Source organism: Perissodus microlepis, chromosome 18, assembly GCF_051167445.1.
Source record: "Perissodus microlepis isolate ML-2025 ecotype Zambia chromosome 18, ASM5116744v1, whole genome shotgun sequence".
NCBI lineage: Eukaryota > Metazoa > Chordata > Actinopteri > Cichliformes > Cichlidae > Perissodus > Perissodus microlepis.
In genome coordinates, this window is record NC_140478.1 from 30,257,539 (window position 1) to 30,272,508 (window position 14,970).

At 37.1% G+C, this 14,970-nt stretch overlaps 3 protein-coding genes across 6 annotated transcripts; all 3 read left to right on the plus strand.

The window, feature by feature from the left end:
• The first annotated feature begins 1,199 nt into the window (after positions 1-1,199).
• LOC146368179 (uncharacterized) lies at positions 1,200-3,874 on the plus strand. Of its 4 annotated transcripts, none has more exons than XM_084913732.1 (4): positions 1,200-1,433; positions 2,469-2,729; positions 3,520-3,641; positions 3,762-3,874. In XM_084913732.1, exons 2-4 carry the CDS (start codon positions 2,489-2,491, stop codon positions 3,765-3,767), a joined length of 369 nt encoding a protein of 122 aa, XP_084769858.1. In that variant the 5' UTR covers positions 1,200-1,433; positions 2,469-2,488; the 3' UTR covers positions 3,768-3,874. The 4 variants fall into 4 exon arrangements, with proteins under 4 accessions (XP_084769858.1, XP_084769862.1, XP_084769859.1 ...); XM_084913736.1 differs by lacking the exon at positions 1,200-1,433 and adding an exon at positions 1,450-1,554; XM_084913733.1 differs by lacking the exon at positions 1,200-1,433 and adding an exon at positions 1,452-1,621.
• On the plus strand, positions 3,768-4,662 carry LOC146368180 (uncharacterized; the record flags this gene model as incomplete). Its single annotated transcript, XM_084913737.1, has 1 exon — positions 3,768-4,662. A coding segment is annotated over one exon (642 nt), but the record flags the coding sequence as incomplete, so codon positions are not given.
• Positions 4,663-7,448: 2,786 nt separating this feature from the next.
• On the plus strand, positions 7,449-14,332 carry LOC146368181 (uncharacterized). The gene is made up of 3 exons (XM_084913708.1): positions 7,449-7,669; positions 10,944-11,207; positions 12,469-14,332. The coding sequence occupies exons 1-3, from the start codon at positions 7,474-7,476 to the stop codon at positions 13,386-13,388; spliced, it is 1,380 nt and encodes a 459-aa protein (XP_084769834.1). The 5' UTR covers positions 7,449-7,473; the 3' UTR covers positions 13,389-14,332.
• The last annotated feature ends 638 nt before the right edge of the window (positions 14,333-14,970 follow it).

Genomic DNA, 14,970 nt, shown 5'->3' on the forward strand with positions numbered 1-14,970 from the left:
ATGTGTAGTTCGTGCCAGAATGAGTCATGGTAAACTGGATCAATAAATAATTACTTTCACAATTATTAGGTAATTCAAACTAAATCACTGACAACTACAAGCCCAGCTTTACTCGTAGAAAAATTCTGAAAACAGCAAATTTGGAAAAACTGATGATGGATCAAATAATTAAACTTAGGGTGAGACCTAAGGGTGAAGCTATTCATTCTGCTGAACAAGAAAAAGCAGAATCAGGGGGGTTTCTGTTTGAATCGGGGAGAATGAGTTTGTGTGTTAGCAGTCAAAATGGTATTAATGAGATGTATTTGGCATATTAAATCCAAAAGCTTATTAAGAATAAACATCAGAACTTCTGAATTCAGATGCATCATCAAAGAAAGCACAACTCATATGTGGCAGAATATGTGGGAGAATGAAATGAAGGGGGGCAGTTACTTTTCACTGCAAAACAATGTTAAGATACAGAAACACCATGTTTTATTTGTGAAAAATGAGCACACACATGCTGAATAAAAATGCACATGTGGAACAGCAGAAACTGTTAAGCATGCTTTGATGGTCTGCTCCAACTATTCTACAGAAAGAGACTTGAAGCTCGAGGAATTGCCACTGGTGGACATTAAATAATAAATATAATAAATTCTACAGTCAGATTTCTGCAAAATACCAGACTTTATGAGGTACCTTACGCCAAGCGTGGTGGTGTTACGATAAAGAAGTGATTGTCTGCCAAAAACTGATTTTTGCCAAAACCTGATTTCTCATATTTAAACTGCTATGAATAACTTGAGCCACAAACAACATTCCTGTAACAAGGTAGAAGCTGCAATCAGTTTTTGGCAGTGACTTTTATATATCCTTTATTTATGAAGTTAAAAAATGTTGACATTAAAATGTCTTTTTAAAGAGTAATCAGGCCAAGAGGACAGGAGAAATTGCAACAAATGTAACAATAGTTCTGTAAGCATTTTTTAAGTGGACAAAAAGAACCGGATTGGTTATAATGTAAGTACAATAATGCAGAGTTATAGAGATACTAAATGGGTAATTTTTAAATTTTATATATATTTCCTTTGTAAACCCTGTTCACCCAAGTCTATTTAACAACATACATAAAGATACACATAAAAAACACACAGGGAAACATTTTTGGAACAACACCGGACCCTTCAAAAGAAGAAGAGGAAAAATGGAAATGACGTAACGGTTACGCTTACTCAAGGCGGAAGTTAGCTTCACATGTTCGTTTAACTGCAAACTTTTGTTCGCTAGTTTACTAGCGAAATATTTACGTTTTTGAAGCAAGAACGACAGTTTCCTGGAGAGCCGAACTGTTGGTATAGAAGAAATCTGCTCAGAGATACGACACGACACCTGTCAGCGCAGACTGGTGGATATCAGCTGGAAAGCTGAAATAAAATTACACACGACAGGTGTGTAAGGCTGTGGTGCTCTCAGGGAAGTAGCACCGAAATCAGAGGTCTGATTTAGGTCTGCGGTTAAGTGAGCATTCAGCCGACAATTCTTTCTTGCGCTTCTACCCAGGGTTTTATGGTAGTGCGTCTTTTTTTTCTTTTTTGCTGATTTCTGTGGTTGCGGCCCGTGAAAGGACCAATTTACAGTAAATGTTTTTCCTGTTTGGCTATCAGGTTGATTTATGATATTGTGCATCTCAAAATGGAGTGTGTGAAAAAGAGAAAGCGGGAGAAGTGTGTGAGAGAGACTGGTTTCAGTTTTAAGGTTTCAGTTATTTTATTTTCAAGGTAATCCAAACTGCTTTCATGCTCATTTTCACTTTACATTACTACATTACTGAGAGTCTTATCGAGAGGGAAAATCAAGCATAAGTAATATTTTTGTGAGAATGAAAGACAATTTTGATGAAAGTAAGCAAAGTCAATCGTATCATTACATCGTTTTAAAAAGTCATTAAATGTTGACATGAAATTCTCAAAAGATTCCTCTTCTGGGTCCACTAGAGTACACAAAGTTTCACCTGGAGTTGCTCTAATATTCCCAAGTAATACTAAACTCCCTACTAGACCACTCTGGTAGGGAGTATAATTCATGTCTTTGAAATATATTAAGGTTCATTGTTGTTTTTAAATAATTGTCTAAAATAACTGAAGCTTTAATATATATGTATACCCGCTGGATTTCTTTCACATGGCAGCACCAGAGTCCACTTTGGTTTGCGCTGCTTCTGTTTTCAAATCTGAGAGTATTTATGTAGAAATCATGACAAAGAGCTGCCTCTGACTATCTTGGCCACGTCTCCCTTGAAAAAGAGGTTTTTAATCTCAATGGGATCTTCCTGGTTAAATAAATGTAAAAAAATAAAATAAAAGAGATATAAATGGGATAAAGTGAAACAGCTTTTAAAGTAGAGCCTCCAGCAAAACTCAAAGGGTGAAACTGGCAGCGGCTACCTGAACGTTTTATATTCTGAACTTTGTTCCTTTGTTTAGTCAAGATTTCCAACAACAACATGAAGTGTAAAGAAGAGGAGGGTTTGGATGACCAGCAGGCCTATAAGCAAGAGAGGAACTCCAGCGTGGATCAGGAGGACCCAAAGATTAAAGAGGAAGAGGAGGAACCCTGCATCAATCAGGAGGAAGAGCATCTTGTACTGAAGCAGGACGCTGAGGGCATTATTGTCTGGACCGGGGAAGAGCGACGCAAACTACTGGATACCATCTGGAAACCTGAAATTAAGTTACACAGAATAGGTATGTAAAGCTGTAATGATCTTAATAAAGTTTGACTTATGTATTCTAATCAAAGATGAAAGTTGCATTTATTTTAAAATACACAGGGCCAGCTGCAATATGTAGCATGCAACTTTTTTTTTTAACTGTTTAACATTAGACCTATACTGCATGCCACAACATTTAAATGACTAAAACTGAAAGAGTCTGTTGCTTGAGAAGACAGACACTGTTTTGAGAGTCTAATTAATGTTACATCCTGAAAATGAGCTTAGAAAGAAGTTAATTGTAGATTGTGTCAAAAGTAAACATAGTGAAAACCATGTACACATATTCACGGCAGCAGAAGATATCAGATTATAATGAATATGTATTTACCTTTTAAGGTTACCTGCCTAGTTTTGCCATTTTCCAAAAAGGTGTTTTCTCAAATTCCTGAAGGTCCTGGTTAACAGCTAATCATTGATTGGTGGGAATTAAAATTCTCCTGTTACATTCTGACTTCTGAAATTGAAGTGATTGTTTTACTAGAGAACGACACTTCACTCTGTTGGAGCCAAATTAATTTGAAAGAAAATGCACCGTAGTTTTAAATTTCATGCATATATAACACCACAAATGTCCACATAGTGAGCTGAACTTTGCTAATCAGCAGTCATTTGCATCAAAAAGTTTGCCACATTTGTGCACTTTAAGTTTCACTGGACTATGTGAGCAACGTGCTCATAATGTAGTGAACTGCTAATGGTTAAGACTGGATTATATTTTCTCAAATGTTTTTTTGTTTTTGTTTGTCCCTTTGTTTCCTCAGACCTCCCACAACAACATGGCTGTAAGGAAGAGAAGGGTCTGGACGATCAAGGAAGGACCCAGGAGGACCCAGCGCTTCCACGGATTAAAGAGGAACCAGAGGATCTTAGCAGCAGTCTGGAGGTAGATCGGATTGTACGAAAGCAGGATGCTGATGCCTTTATAGTGACTGCTACTTATGAGGAAAGTGAACCAGAACCAAATAGTGACCAACTCCTTTCTCATAACTCTCCTGATTCACAGAGATGAGATCAGGAAGAAGGCGAGGATGTGGACTCAGGATCAGCAAGAAATGCAGAGCTGAAGAAAAGGAACCATCACAGAAATGGAAGTCACAGTACCATAGTAGACATCTCTTCAGTGTCAGATAGTTACTGTAAAGCTAACACAAGTAAAAAGTCTGTAAAATGTGGAACTTGTGGAAAAACCTTCCCGTTTAAATCCAGACTGACTAAACAGCACACAGACGAGAAGTCTTATTTATGTAGCACCTGTGGAAAAGGATTCAGTTACCAATCACATTTGAAACGTCACCAAAGAATTCACACAGGCGAGAAGCCTTATTGTTGTACAACCTGTGGACAAAGTTTCATTCAGATGCCCCAACTGAAAACTCACATGAGGATCCACACAGGTGAGAAGCTGTATTCTTGTAGCACATGTGGGAAAAGATTTAACAATTCATCAGGATTCAAAAAACATAAAAGGATTCACACAGGTGAGAAGCCCCACCCTTGTAACACCTGTGGAAAGCGATTCAGTGACATGACGAATTTGAAAACTCACATTAGAATTCACACGTCTGAGAAGCCATATTCCTGTAGCAATTGCAGGAAAAGTTTTGTTCAGATGATACACTTGAAAAGGCACATGAGAATTCATACTAGTTAAGTTTTAAAATGTAGAATGTACTTTATTATAGAAAAACAAGAATGGATAAATATTTTATTGACACTTGTATTCTATAGCCAAGATTACATCACTCTATCCAAAAGCTGGAAAGTGACACAAATAAGTAAAAGTCATTATGGATTTGAACAGTGTTGTCCATTATTTCCCAATGTTTTCTTTATGTTTGACACTGCTTACATGAAATCAGAAAATGTTGTTTTAATTATTTAAATAAACTTATCTCTTTTTTTTTGCAAATGTGGGCTTTTTATTTCTTTCAGAGAGAGATATAGAATGAGAGGGATTTTTTTACTCAGATCTTAGAATGATACCGTCACGGCTGCGGTGGCAGATGTGTGGTGAGTGTGAGAGAGGACCCAGACGCTAGCACTGGCTTGGACGTGAGCGCGCTTTATTTACACACTGGTGGCACAAACAGAAACACGGCGAGCAAAACAAAACCTAAAGGTAACCTAAACTGGGAATGACTAACAAAACTAACCTGAACGGACGACTCTGGGAGAAAATGCAGGGAAGAAACACAGACGGACTAGCAACGAACATGAGAGAACACACACTATAAAGATTTGGGAAAGATGGGAAAAGATTTGGTGACTTATCAGCATCTAGAAAACACAAGAAAATCCACACAGGTGAGAAGCCGCATTCTTGCAGCACCTGTGGCAAGGGATTGATTCAGATGATGCACTTGAGAAGGCACATGAGAATTCGTACTGATTAAAAGTGTAAGAATGTGGGAGAGCGTAGATGTAGTACTGTGATGATGGTAGAGTTCACATGTGTAAGAAGGCAAATCTCTCCAGCACCTAAAGGACTTTTTTTTTTCTTTCTCTTTTTTTCTGTTTTGGGGGGGCAATTATGGTATAATTATTTATTGGCTTATTATGATTTAGAAAAAAGCCTGATTTCATATTTATTTAAACTGATAAATGAATTCATTATTATTTTTCTTGTTATAAACTGTAGAGCTGACAAGCATCGGTTCTAGATGGAGCCTTTTGGTTGAGAGAAATGAGCACAAAAAATATTACTTGAGACATCTACACGGCCACATTAAAGCACTGAAGGTTTGAAAGCCTGATCCATACTGGTTGCTGGTTTACTTCTCACAAAAGACTTTTACTAATCTGCAGTCACATTTACATAAAACATGTTAAAACACTTCCAGCAGACTACTGAACTTCTTCAGTAGATACAGTCTCTGTGATCTTACCAAAAACAGAGAATTTTTGCGAAATTTTATATATTTTTTAAAATATAATTTTAGGCTCTGGAAGTGATGGCCATCAATTATAGATGGAGATTTCTACCCTGTTTCACTAAACATCTGTGTTATGTAAAAACATTTACAACCAGGTTTCGATTCCTTTGTTGTTCAGTGAGGAGGATACACAGGACTAAAAGCTGGAAAATGACATGTTAGATATATATATATATATATATATATATATATATATATATATATCAATATGGACATTGGCCATGCGATATTTATTTTCACAAGATTTCAGCATGCACTGAAAGGTTGTGATTTTTTTAAAGTTTAAATAAAGATTTCTTTATGTGTAAAATATGGGAGAAACCTAACAGTGTTGGGCCTTATTTCACACAAGCTTTTCTTTGCCTGACATTGTCTTAGATTAATTCAGATACTGATGTTTGTTTTTAATTGTGCCTCAGTCTGTGTTACAGTTCCTGTTTAGATGTCCTAGCTCCAGCATTTTATGCAATGAGACACACATATGATGTTTATTTAGTGCAGCAGTATAAACTGCATAAAAATGTAATAGTAAGTGTCAGTGCTCCCCAGGGCAGCTGTGGCTACAATGTAGCTTGCCATCACCAGTGTGTGAATGTGGATGACTGAATGTAGTGTAAAGCACTTTGGGGTCCTTAGGGACTAAGTAAAGCGCTATACAAATACAGGCCATTTACCATTTTTTTTTTAGTAATTATGAAAACTCTAATGAGATGAATGCACTGAACAACATGTGATGAAAAACTTTTTGTGCTAACGTGGACTCAGAGATTTCCAGTATGTTTTGTTTTAACTCATATTTTTTTTTTGGGGGGGGGGGCTTTGTAATTTCTCAGTGATACTTTGATGAAAGAGGCTCATTTCAATCCCCAATTTTTTTTCAGTTTTTATCTTTTACTGGGCTGTACTGCAGTGCCTCAGCTCATTCTGTCTGAAACTTGCAGTTTTAGCTCTGTCCACTGTTAAAGCCCCTCTCCTTGCTTCCCATTAGCTCGGGGACACAGCCGCAGTTAAAGATAATTTACTTAAAGGATAAAAATATGGAAGCACCTCTACCGCCAGCCCAATATTTGCCTTATTTTTGAAACTATATAATTTACTGTAATCTGTCTCTATAATGTGATCACACCAGTGCTGAAGGAACAATAGCAGTCTATGGAGCAAAGCAAAGCATCCACATGTTATCAAGGAAACACCCTTTACTGTAAAATTAGGGAACCAGTTTCATGTATGATTTTTATGTTATTTGGAAGTCTGTGGGCTGGTGGTGTGATGGAGAACTATTTCAGTTGTAGAAGATGTGAGTCTACAAACTCGTCCAACAACAATATCCGTCCTCTGAGGTTTTGTGTCAGAGCTCTGAGACTCTCAGGTCCTCAGTCCTGCAGATGAGCAGGTATTGTGTCCTTCTTCCCTGAAACCATGACTTCCTCCACAGAATCCAGACCACATTCACTCAGCCGCTCTATGCTTGACTTTAGCTTAGAGACATTGCTGAGTTCATTAAACTTCAGTCTTTCATGTTGTAGTTAGTTTAAATCTGAGATTTAGAAAACAGCTGTTTCCTAAGATTGAAAGCAAAAATAAATAAATACATTTTCAAGATAATGGCTCCAAACCAATGACTACAGTCATTGCTCCAAGCATGAAGTTTTGGTGCCTGTGTCCACGTTACTAGTAAGCACTGTAAGGATTTGTTTCTGATTGGAATTCTCAGCCTGAGCTGAAGGGGGCGCTCCTTAAGCTTTCCGCAGATCCAACACAAGGCGAGGACTAACGGAAACGATGCGTCTGTGTTACGGCTCAGCAATGTCTTCAGTTCAGTATATGAGAGACTTCATCAGGGATAGATTGACTGGCGTTGCTGACGAAATCTTCTCAGAGGTTAAAAAAACGATCGTCCGGTATGAGGAGGAAATCAACCATCAGCTCAGGCTGCTGGATATCAGCCGGAAACCTGAGATAAAGTTACACATAATCGGTATGTAAAACTGGGATGACTCACGCAGCACCTAAATCACAGCCCAGTTTGTAGAATAAAATGAAGGCGCAGCTCTGAGGTTTTTTATTTTTTACATAAATAATAGAAGTGCTTCTCTTTGTCTTAAACGATAAGCGGCTAGCGGCAGTATTTAGGCTGGGCCTTGTAATTTAAAGTTAATGTTTTTAATACCACCGCTTCTGTTTATTCCCAGCGGATACACGTGAGTGTAGAGATTATGGAAACAATACCCGATCTGTTATTAGTATTTCAACCATCCATTTACTTTAACAACCAAGTATAATAATTACTCTTCTCATTTCATTTATAACTTTCGTGTAAGTGAGAGATGAAGACTGAGACTGTTAGTTGAGCTGTATCAACATAAAGAGAGCAAACTGTGCTGTAAGTTCATTAAATACAATCGCTTTCAAAGAAACAATAATAGGCAGAGTTTTCATCTCTAACGCCCGTATTTAATATGAAATTGAGATCATATTTGCTGCATCCTCACTTTAATTTGACCAAGAAACTGACAGAGTATTCCTGCTGTAAAACAAACAAACAAACAAATGCGTGAATGCCTAATTAAAAATGAATGCACTTATTTCCAGGTGAACTAAAACAATTCTCATGACAAATGTGCTTTTCCACTGAGACCTCTGGTGTAAAAAATCTCATAAACAACACAATAAATGCTTGCAGGTCCAGTATAACTGAAACTGAGTAAAATATCATGCCTGTGTCACAAGATATGGAATCCACAGCAGAATACAATGTAAAAAAAAAAGCAAGTGAGGGATCGGGGAAAGTTCACGGCATCCTCTCTCTGGCTACATTCCTCGACCGTTGTCTAGGAGAGTTTTCTTGGCATCAGGGCAATGTTGGTTTGAGGCAAAAATTAGTTTTTCAGATGTTCCACAAACTTTTTCCAGATGTTTATTAGGGGTGGGGGAAAAAATCGATACTGTGTAGTATCGTGATATTTTGTTTGCTAATAATGTATCGATACAGGGACAGCAGAAATCAATATTTTGTTACAAAAAAGGTTTTTGTGCTCTGACTTCAGAGCATGTTGATCCTTTTTCTGAGCAAGAATCCTGACATTCCTTCACTGTCCAAATGTGTTTAACTTTTTTTTTGGCAGCAATAAACATGACAGTTTACTTATTTTAATTTAAGACATGTTTTATTTTAATTAAGTTTAAAACTTTTTTATTTAATGTAAAATTATATTTTGTTTTAATTTACTTTCAAATTCTTCAGCTGCTGAATGGGCTGCATAGTTTTCATAAATTGCATAGTTCAGAATAGCTATAATTGTACCAGATGGTTGCGTTCAGTTAAGTTGGACTAGACTGTAATACAAACCGTTCAGTTTGTCAACAATACAACTGACTGAAATGAGAGACTGAGTGTGAGACTTTGATATTAGATAAAATGAATATTGATAAAGTTTACCTTTATGTACAGAATCTGAATATCGCAAAATATTTTAAAAAATTGCAATAATATCGTATCGTGGGATGTATGGTGATTCCCACCTCTAATGTTTATCATTGTTACGTCTCCTCGAGGGCAGGAGGGGATAACACAACAACTCTGGAAACTCGGTACAGGTGTATGAAAAAGGTTTAATGGCAGCGCTCTCACAAAATAAACAACCCAGATTCAAACAACAAATGTGGGGGAGAAAGGGACAGTTAGGTTGTTTCAAAAAAAAAAAAACACCAAAAAGACAAAACCAAAACTTAGCTGAGCTATTATCCTAGAAAAGCAACAAACAGGAGAGAAAGACCCTAAACCTCAACTCAAAACAAGCTCAAAATTACATGGGTGGCACCAACCTACTTACCTAGCGTTTCTAACAAAAAGACTCTACGTGAGTAAGTGTATGGGGTCCCCAAACTTACCTAGTCCACTTTACTCCCACCACAATCATCAACCAAAAGAAGGACAGCAGAGAAACGTCACACATGTACCAAACAATTCAAAGGAGGGAAGAGAGCCGCCCCCAGCTACAGCTGAGTCTCCTTATCAAGGTGTGCACTCCTGGATTGTCCAATCAGGGTCTCCCTCCTCTAATTAGTTGGACGTCCCCAGATTGACATCAGCCTGCAGTCTGCGACCTAAGGGAACGGCAAACAAAAGGAGAGGGAAAGAAAACATGCAGCCTGCAGACACGTAACAATCATTCAGGGTCATTTTACATCGCCCTCAGCAGTGGCTCAGCAGTCTCTGCTCCAAGTAGGTTTAGCTGTTTATTACACTTTTACACTACATTATTACACACTTAACAAGATCACATATTTGTTTCAACAGCTAATCAAACTTTAGAATTTAATTTAATTTCTTTTAATTTAGCTGCTTTCTATATTGTGGTTGCAACCAACACATTTGTCCTCGAGAAGCCCTTAGGGCAAAATTATGGTTCGGCAATGGCAGTGCCTTAGCAGTCCGTTGGCAGACTGTGGGCAACTACTCATAGCCCATCTGTCTGCAGAGATCATCTGTGTGTACAACCAGTCTTTGGTCTACTCATGTTTGTGCTGTTATTAGTCTATCTGCCAGGAGAAGATTGAAGATAGACAGCAAGGGCCGACATCAACCGAGTGTTGATGTGTTGTGGTTTTCTTTCCTTTAATATCTAATAATAATATACATTTACATAGAATTTTTTCATTTCTACTTCTTTAGGTTGGTATATTTTGCTTCCAGTAGGCTGTTTAATTCAGGAAATAAATGTGTATGATCTGTCTCATGAAACACATGTGATTGTGCAAAAGTTTAGCATGGAGCTGCACTGTTTGCATTACAGTTGCAATCACCTGTTTATACTAAATGCATGTCCATGTTATTATAATGTATATACAGCATTACAAAACAATGTTTTGATTAAAAATAAATAGATTTAATGAACCCTACTGATCAGACTCATGCCTGTGGACCTCAGTAATATAGTTCACAGGTATGTGACTTCCTTAATGTGCCACTTACCTACTCTGAGTGTCTTCCCCTCCAACAACAGAAAAGCAGTTCTGACTTAACTGTGGTGTGGGCCTCTTATTGTGAAGGCACCAGTGCCCAACATAAGTGGGGACTGAAAGTGTGACAACTTTGCTAATAAGACTGTCAGAACTCATAGGAATACCCTTGAAACATTTCACTCATATGTGAGGGACATGGTTACATATGCTGGGATATATTTGCTCAGGTGTGTGTTTTTCCATCATCACATTAGTAAATGTTTTCTTGTGTGTTTTTGTTCCTCAAGACCTCCCAGACGAAGATGAATGTAAGGAAGAAGAGGATATGGATAACCAGCAGGTCTGTAACCAGGAGAGTCACTCCAATCTGGACCAGCAGGATCCAGATTCTCAGCAGACTAAAGAGGAAGAGGAGGAAATTTGCACCAGTCTGGAGGGAGAACAGCTTGTACTGAAGCACGATTGCAAAGGCATCCTCGTCTGGGCCAGGGAAGACCAGGACAGACTAAGTGACACTAACTGGAAACCTGAAATAAACTTACACAGAATAGGTATGTAAAACTGTAAAGGTCTTAGAAAAATAAATATGACTCAATTTGGATGCTAATCAGAGCTCAGAGTTACTTTTAGGAAGAATTTAAGGACTAACTGCAATAAGTAACTTTAATGCATTTTTTTCCTAAACTGTGAACATTTAACATTAAAACTACAGTTTGTGTCAGTTGAAGGTAAAAGCATGTTATCCAATCTGAATATAGGGATTTGTTTATTTCACTAAAATTATTTTAAATGTGTTTATTTTTACTGTTGAAGGTTACTAAAACAAGTTGAAGTCCAGCTGAAATCTGTTGGTTGAGAAGAAATAGTTTTGAGATTACTATACTATTATAAGCTGAAAATGAGATTCAGTGGATTTTAATTCATCCTCTTTGTGGCAAAGGTGCTCAATAAATATAGCAAAACATGAACACAAGTTAATGGCAGCAGAAGCTACAGTGTAACAAAGTGAAGGTTTTTCCTACGTAGAAGAATTTTTGACACCCGCCAAAATAAAACCACAAGAAACAAAATTATACCTGAGTGTAAAAAATCCAAGCATTCTGCAAACGTGTTACTCAAACACCCAGCGGTTAAAGATGCAGAACATGAACTTGAATATGCCCGATTTCGAACAGTAAGCTCACAAGCCTTCGTTATGACAAGGTTAATGTTTCAGCATCTGTGTCCAAGTCCTTACTGTGCCCTCTCAGTATCAGAGAAAATAAAGACCCAACAGATTAACTTTTGTTTCTAATAAGAATGTAATTATAGCAGGAAATCCAACATGTTTATTGCTGTTAGAATCATCTGCAGCTAACGCTTAATCTTACACTTCCTCTGGGAACATTATCAATATTTTGATGATGAGCCAATTTCACAATAAAATTTTTCTATTTTACATACTTATCTGTTTTTGCTGTCACATGACTATGCAGGCATAAAATAGTGACACAAAAGTCGCCCATTTGGAAAAATCGAAAGCAGCCTTTATTTATAAACCATTTTCCAGTCCACTTGTCTTCATGGTAAAAGTGGAGGTTTCTTCCTGTTAAAAGGGAGTTTTTCTTTGGCGTTTATGCTCAGTGCTTGCTGTACAGCTGCATTAATGATGCTTCTTCATCCTACCATCATGAACAATCCTTCCTTCCTGAATGTAGACAGTGGCATTATTTCAGAGTCAAGCAATGCTTTATCGAGACTCCTACGGATGAAGATTAAAATGTATTTTTTTCCAGATGTTTCAGTTTTTTCTTTTTCAATTTGTCCCTTCAGACCTCCAACATCAGCATGTCTCTAAGGAGGAGGAGGAGGATCTCACAGATCAGCAGGTGTGTAAGCAGGATAAGAACTCCAGTCTGGACCAGGATGACTCAGAGCCTCCACAGATTAAAGAGGAAAAGGAGGAACTCTGTACCAGTCAGGAAAGGGAGCAGCTTGGACTGAAGCAGGAGTCTGATAATTTTGTGGTGACCCACGAGGAAAGTGATCACAGTGAACCAGAAGCACACAGTGACCGGAAACTGTCTTGCAACTCTCCTGGACCAGAGAGTCAGTGTAACACTGACACAAGTAAAAAGTCTGTAAAGTGTGACACTTGTGGAAAAACGTCTGTAAAATGTGACACTTGTGGAAAAGCTTTTCACGATAAATCCAGACTAACTAAACATTTGAAAATTCATACAGGTGAGAAGCCACATTCTTGTAGCACCTGTGGAAAAAGATTCAGTCAAATTATAAACTTGAAAACTCACATGAGAATTCACACGGGCGAGAAGCCATATTCTTGTAACACCTGTGGTAACTCATTCAGTCAGAAATCAACTTTGGCACATCATATCAGAATCCACACTGGTGAGAAGCCACATTCTTGTAGCACGTGTGGGAAAACATTTACCTGGAAATCAGAACTGAAACGTCATATGAGAATTCACACAGGTGAGAAGCCGTATTCTTGTAGCACCTGTGGGAAAACATTCAGTCGAAAATCAACATTAAAAACCCACGTGAGAGTTCACACAGGTGAGAGGCCCTATTCTTGTAACACCTGTGGGAAAGAATTTACGGTTTCATCAACATTGAAAACTCATATAAGAATTCACACAGGGGAAAAGATACACTCTTGTAGCATATGTGGGAAAAGATTCATTCAGATTATCCATTTGAAAAGACATATGAAAATTCATACAGTTTAAAGGTTTTTACTTACAAAATTTGGGAGAGCTTTAGTTGTAATAATAATGATTATTATTATTATTATTATTATTATTATCTCCACAATAATAATCTAATAATTGTTAATTATATTTATTCCTTAGTCATTTTCTGAACAGGTTTAAAAGCTGCTAGAAAGTAAGACAAGACCAAAAATATTATATCATTATGGATTCAAGGTCACTTCATGTGTTGTGGTGTTGACTTTCTTGAGGCGTAAACTTCAGCATGTGCCTGTCCTCTTGAACTGTATTTACAAGAGTAAATACAGTTTTTTAACATAAGTATTATGTACGTAAGTAAATACAGTTTTTTAACATAAGTATTTCAATTAATTAATTAATTGAAAATTTTAAGGGGTAATCTCTGAAATATCAGAGCGCACTGTCTTGTTTTACACTTTTTTTTCTCATATTGTTTTACATAAATTCAGAAAATGTTTTTTTCACTACTTGAACTTGCCTCACTCTGTTTTATAAGTCTACTTTAATCAATGATGCACACATATGATATTTATGTACTATAACTGCTGGTTTACAGTGGAAATTGCATGTAAATGTGACAGTAAATAACTTTTAATATGTTAGTCTCATCAGTGCTTTTGACCCTAAATCAGACATTTTAATATGGAAGTCTAACAAATATGTACAAAATAGATCAGTGAGGGGACAATTATTTTATTTTACAGCATTGTTGATTTTCGCCACTGACCAGTCTGATTTTCCATCAGACTGGTCAGTGGGCAGTGATTTCAGGTTAGTTTTACAGCATGTGTTACCATGGTGATATACCTCAATAAGATGTAAACCACCTTTCTAGTACAAAAACCCATACTGAGACTAGGTTAACCTAACATGAATATGATAACCCTGCTTTGTAGTACAAAGGGATGTACCATGAATGGAGATTAAAAGGTTAGATTGTGTCAGTGGCTCTCTTTTTTCCCTTGCTAAATCACCAAGATTCTGAACACAAACCCTGCTCAGTAGCAGGTTATGTTCTGAGGTTTGATTTAAAAATCAGCTGGAAGTGCCACACTTTCACTGACTTTTTACGTAGAGTATGTTTTTAGTACAATGTATATTCTCTGCTGGGTGAAATGTATTATCTTTGGGCTAGATCATCAGATTTAGCAAAAGTCTTATCTTTTTTGCAACACTGATGCATTTTACTGACAAACTGATTTGTACTTTATAGATTTTTACGGCCTTTTATCATTATTATCTGATTGGAGAAGGCTGCACTCATATAGGAATCACTTTGTATGGAAAAAGAGTCATATGATGTATCCCCATTTATGTGAGTGTGTGCAAAGCTAGCTGTGGTCTATTCCCCACTTGAATCTCCTCATACAGTCCTGATCAAAAGTTTAAGACCACTTGAAAAATGGCAAAAAAAATTATATTTTGCATGGCTGGATCTTAACAAGGTTCTAAATAGAGCTTCAACTTGCAACAAGAAGAAATGGGAGTGAGACAAAACATTTTGAGCATGCAATTTATTGAAAACCACATTTAAACTGAAACAGGCTGTTTTACAGTTTATCAAAGGTTTAGGACCACA

Coding starts and splice junctions, on each gene's coding strand:
- LOC146368179 (XM_084913732.1), top strand. CDS start 2,489: ATGAAGTGTAAAGAAGAGGAGGGTTTGGATGACCAGCAGGCCTATAAG. Junction 2,730..3,519: donor AATTAAGTTACACAGAATAG/GTATGTAAAGCT, acceptor TTGTTTCCTCAG/ACCTCCCACAACAACATGGC.
- LOC146368181 (XM_084913708.1), top strand. CDS start 7,474: ATGCGTCTGTGTTACGGCTCAGCAATGTCTTCAGTTCAGTATATGAGA. Junction 7,670..10,943: donor GATAAAGTTACACATAATCG/GTATGTAAAACT, acceptor TTGTTCCTCAAG/ACCTCCCAGACGAAGATGAA. Junction 11,208..12,468: donor AATAAACTTACACAGAATAG/GTATGTAAAACT, acceptor TTGTCCCTTCAG/ACCTCCAACATCAGCATGTC.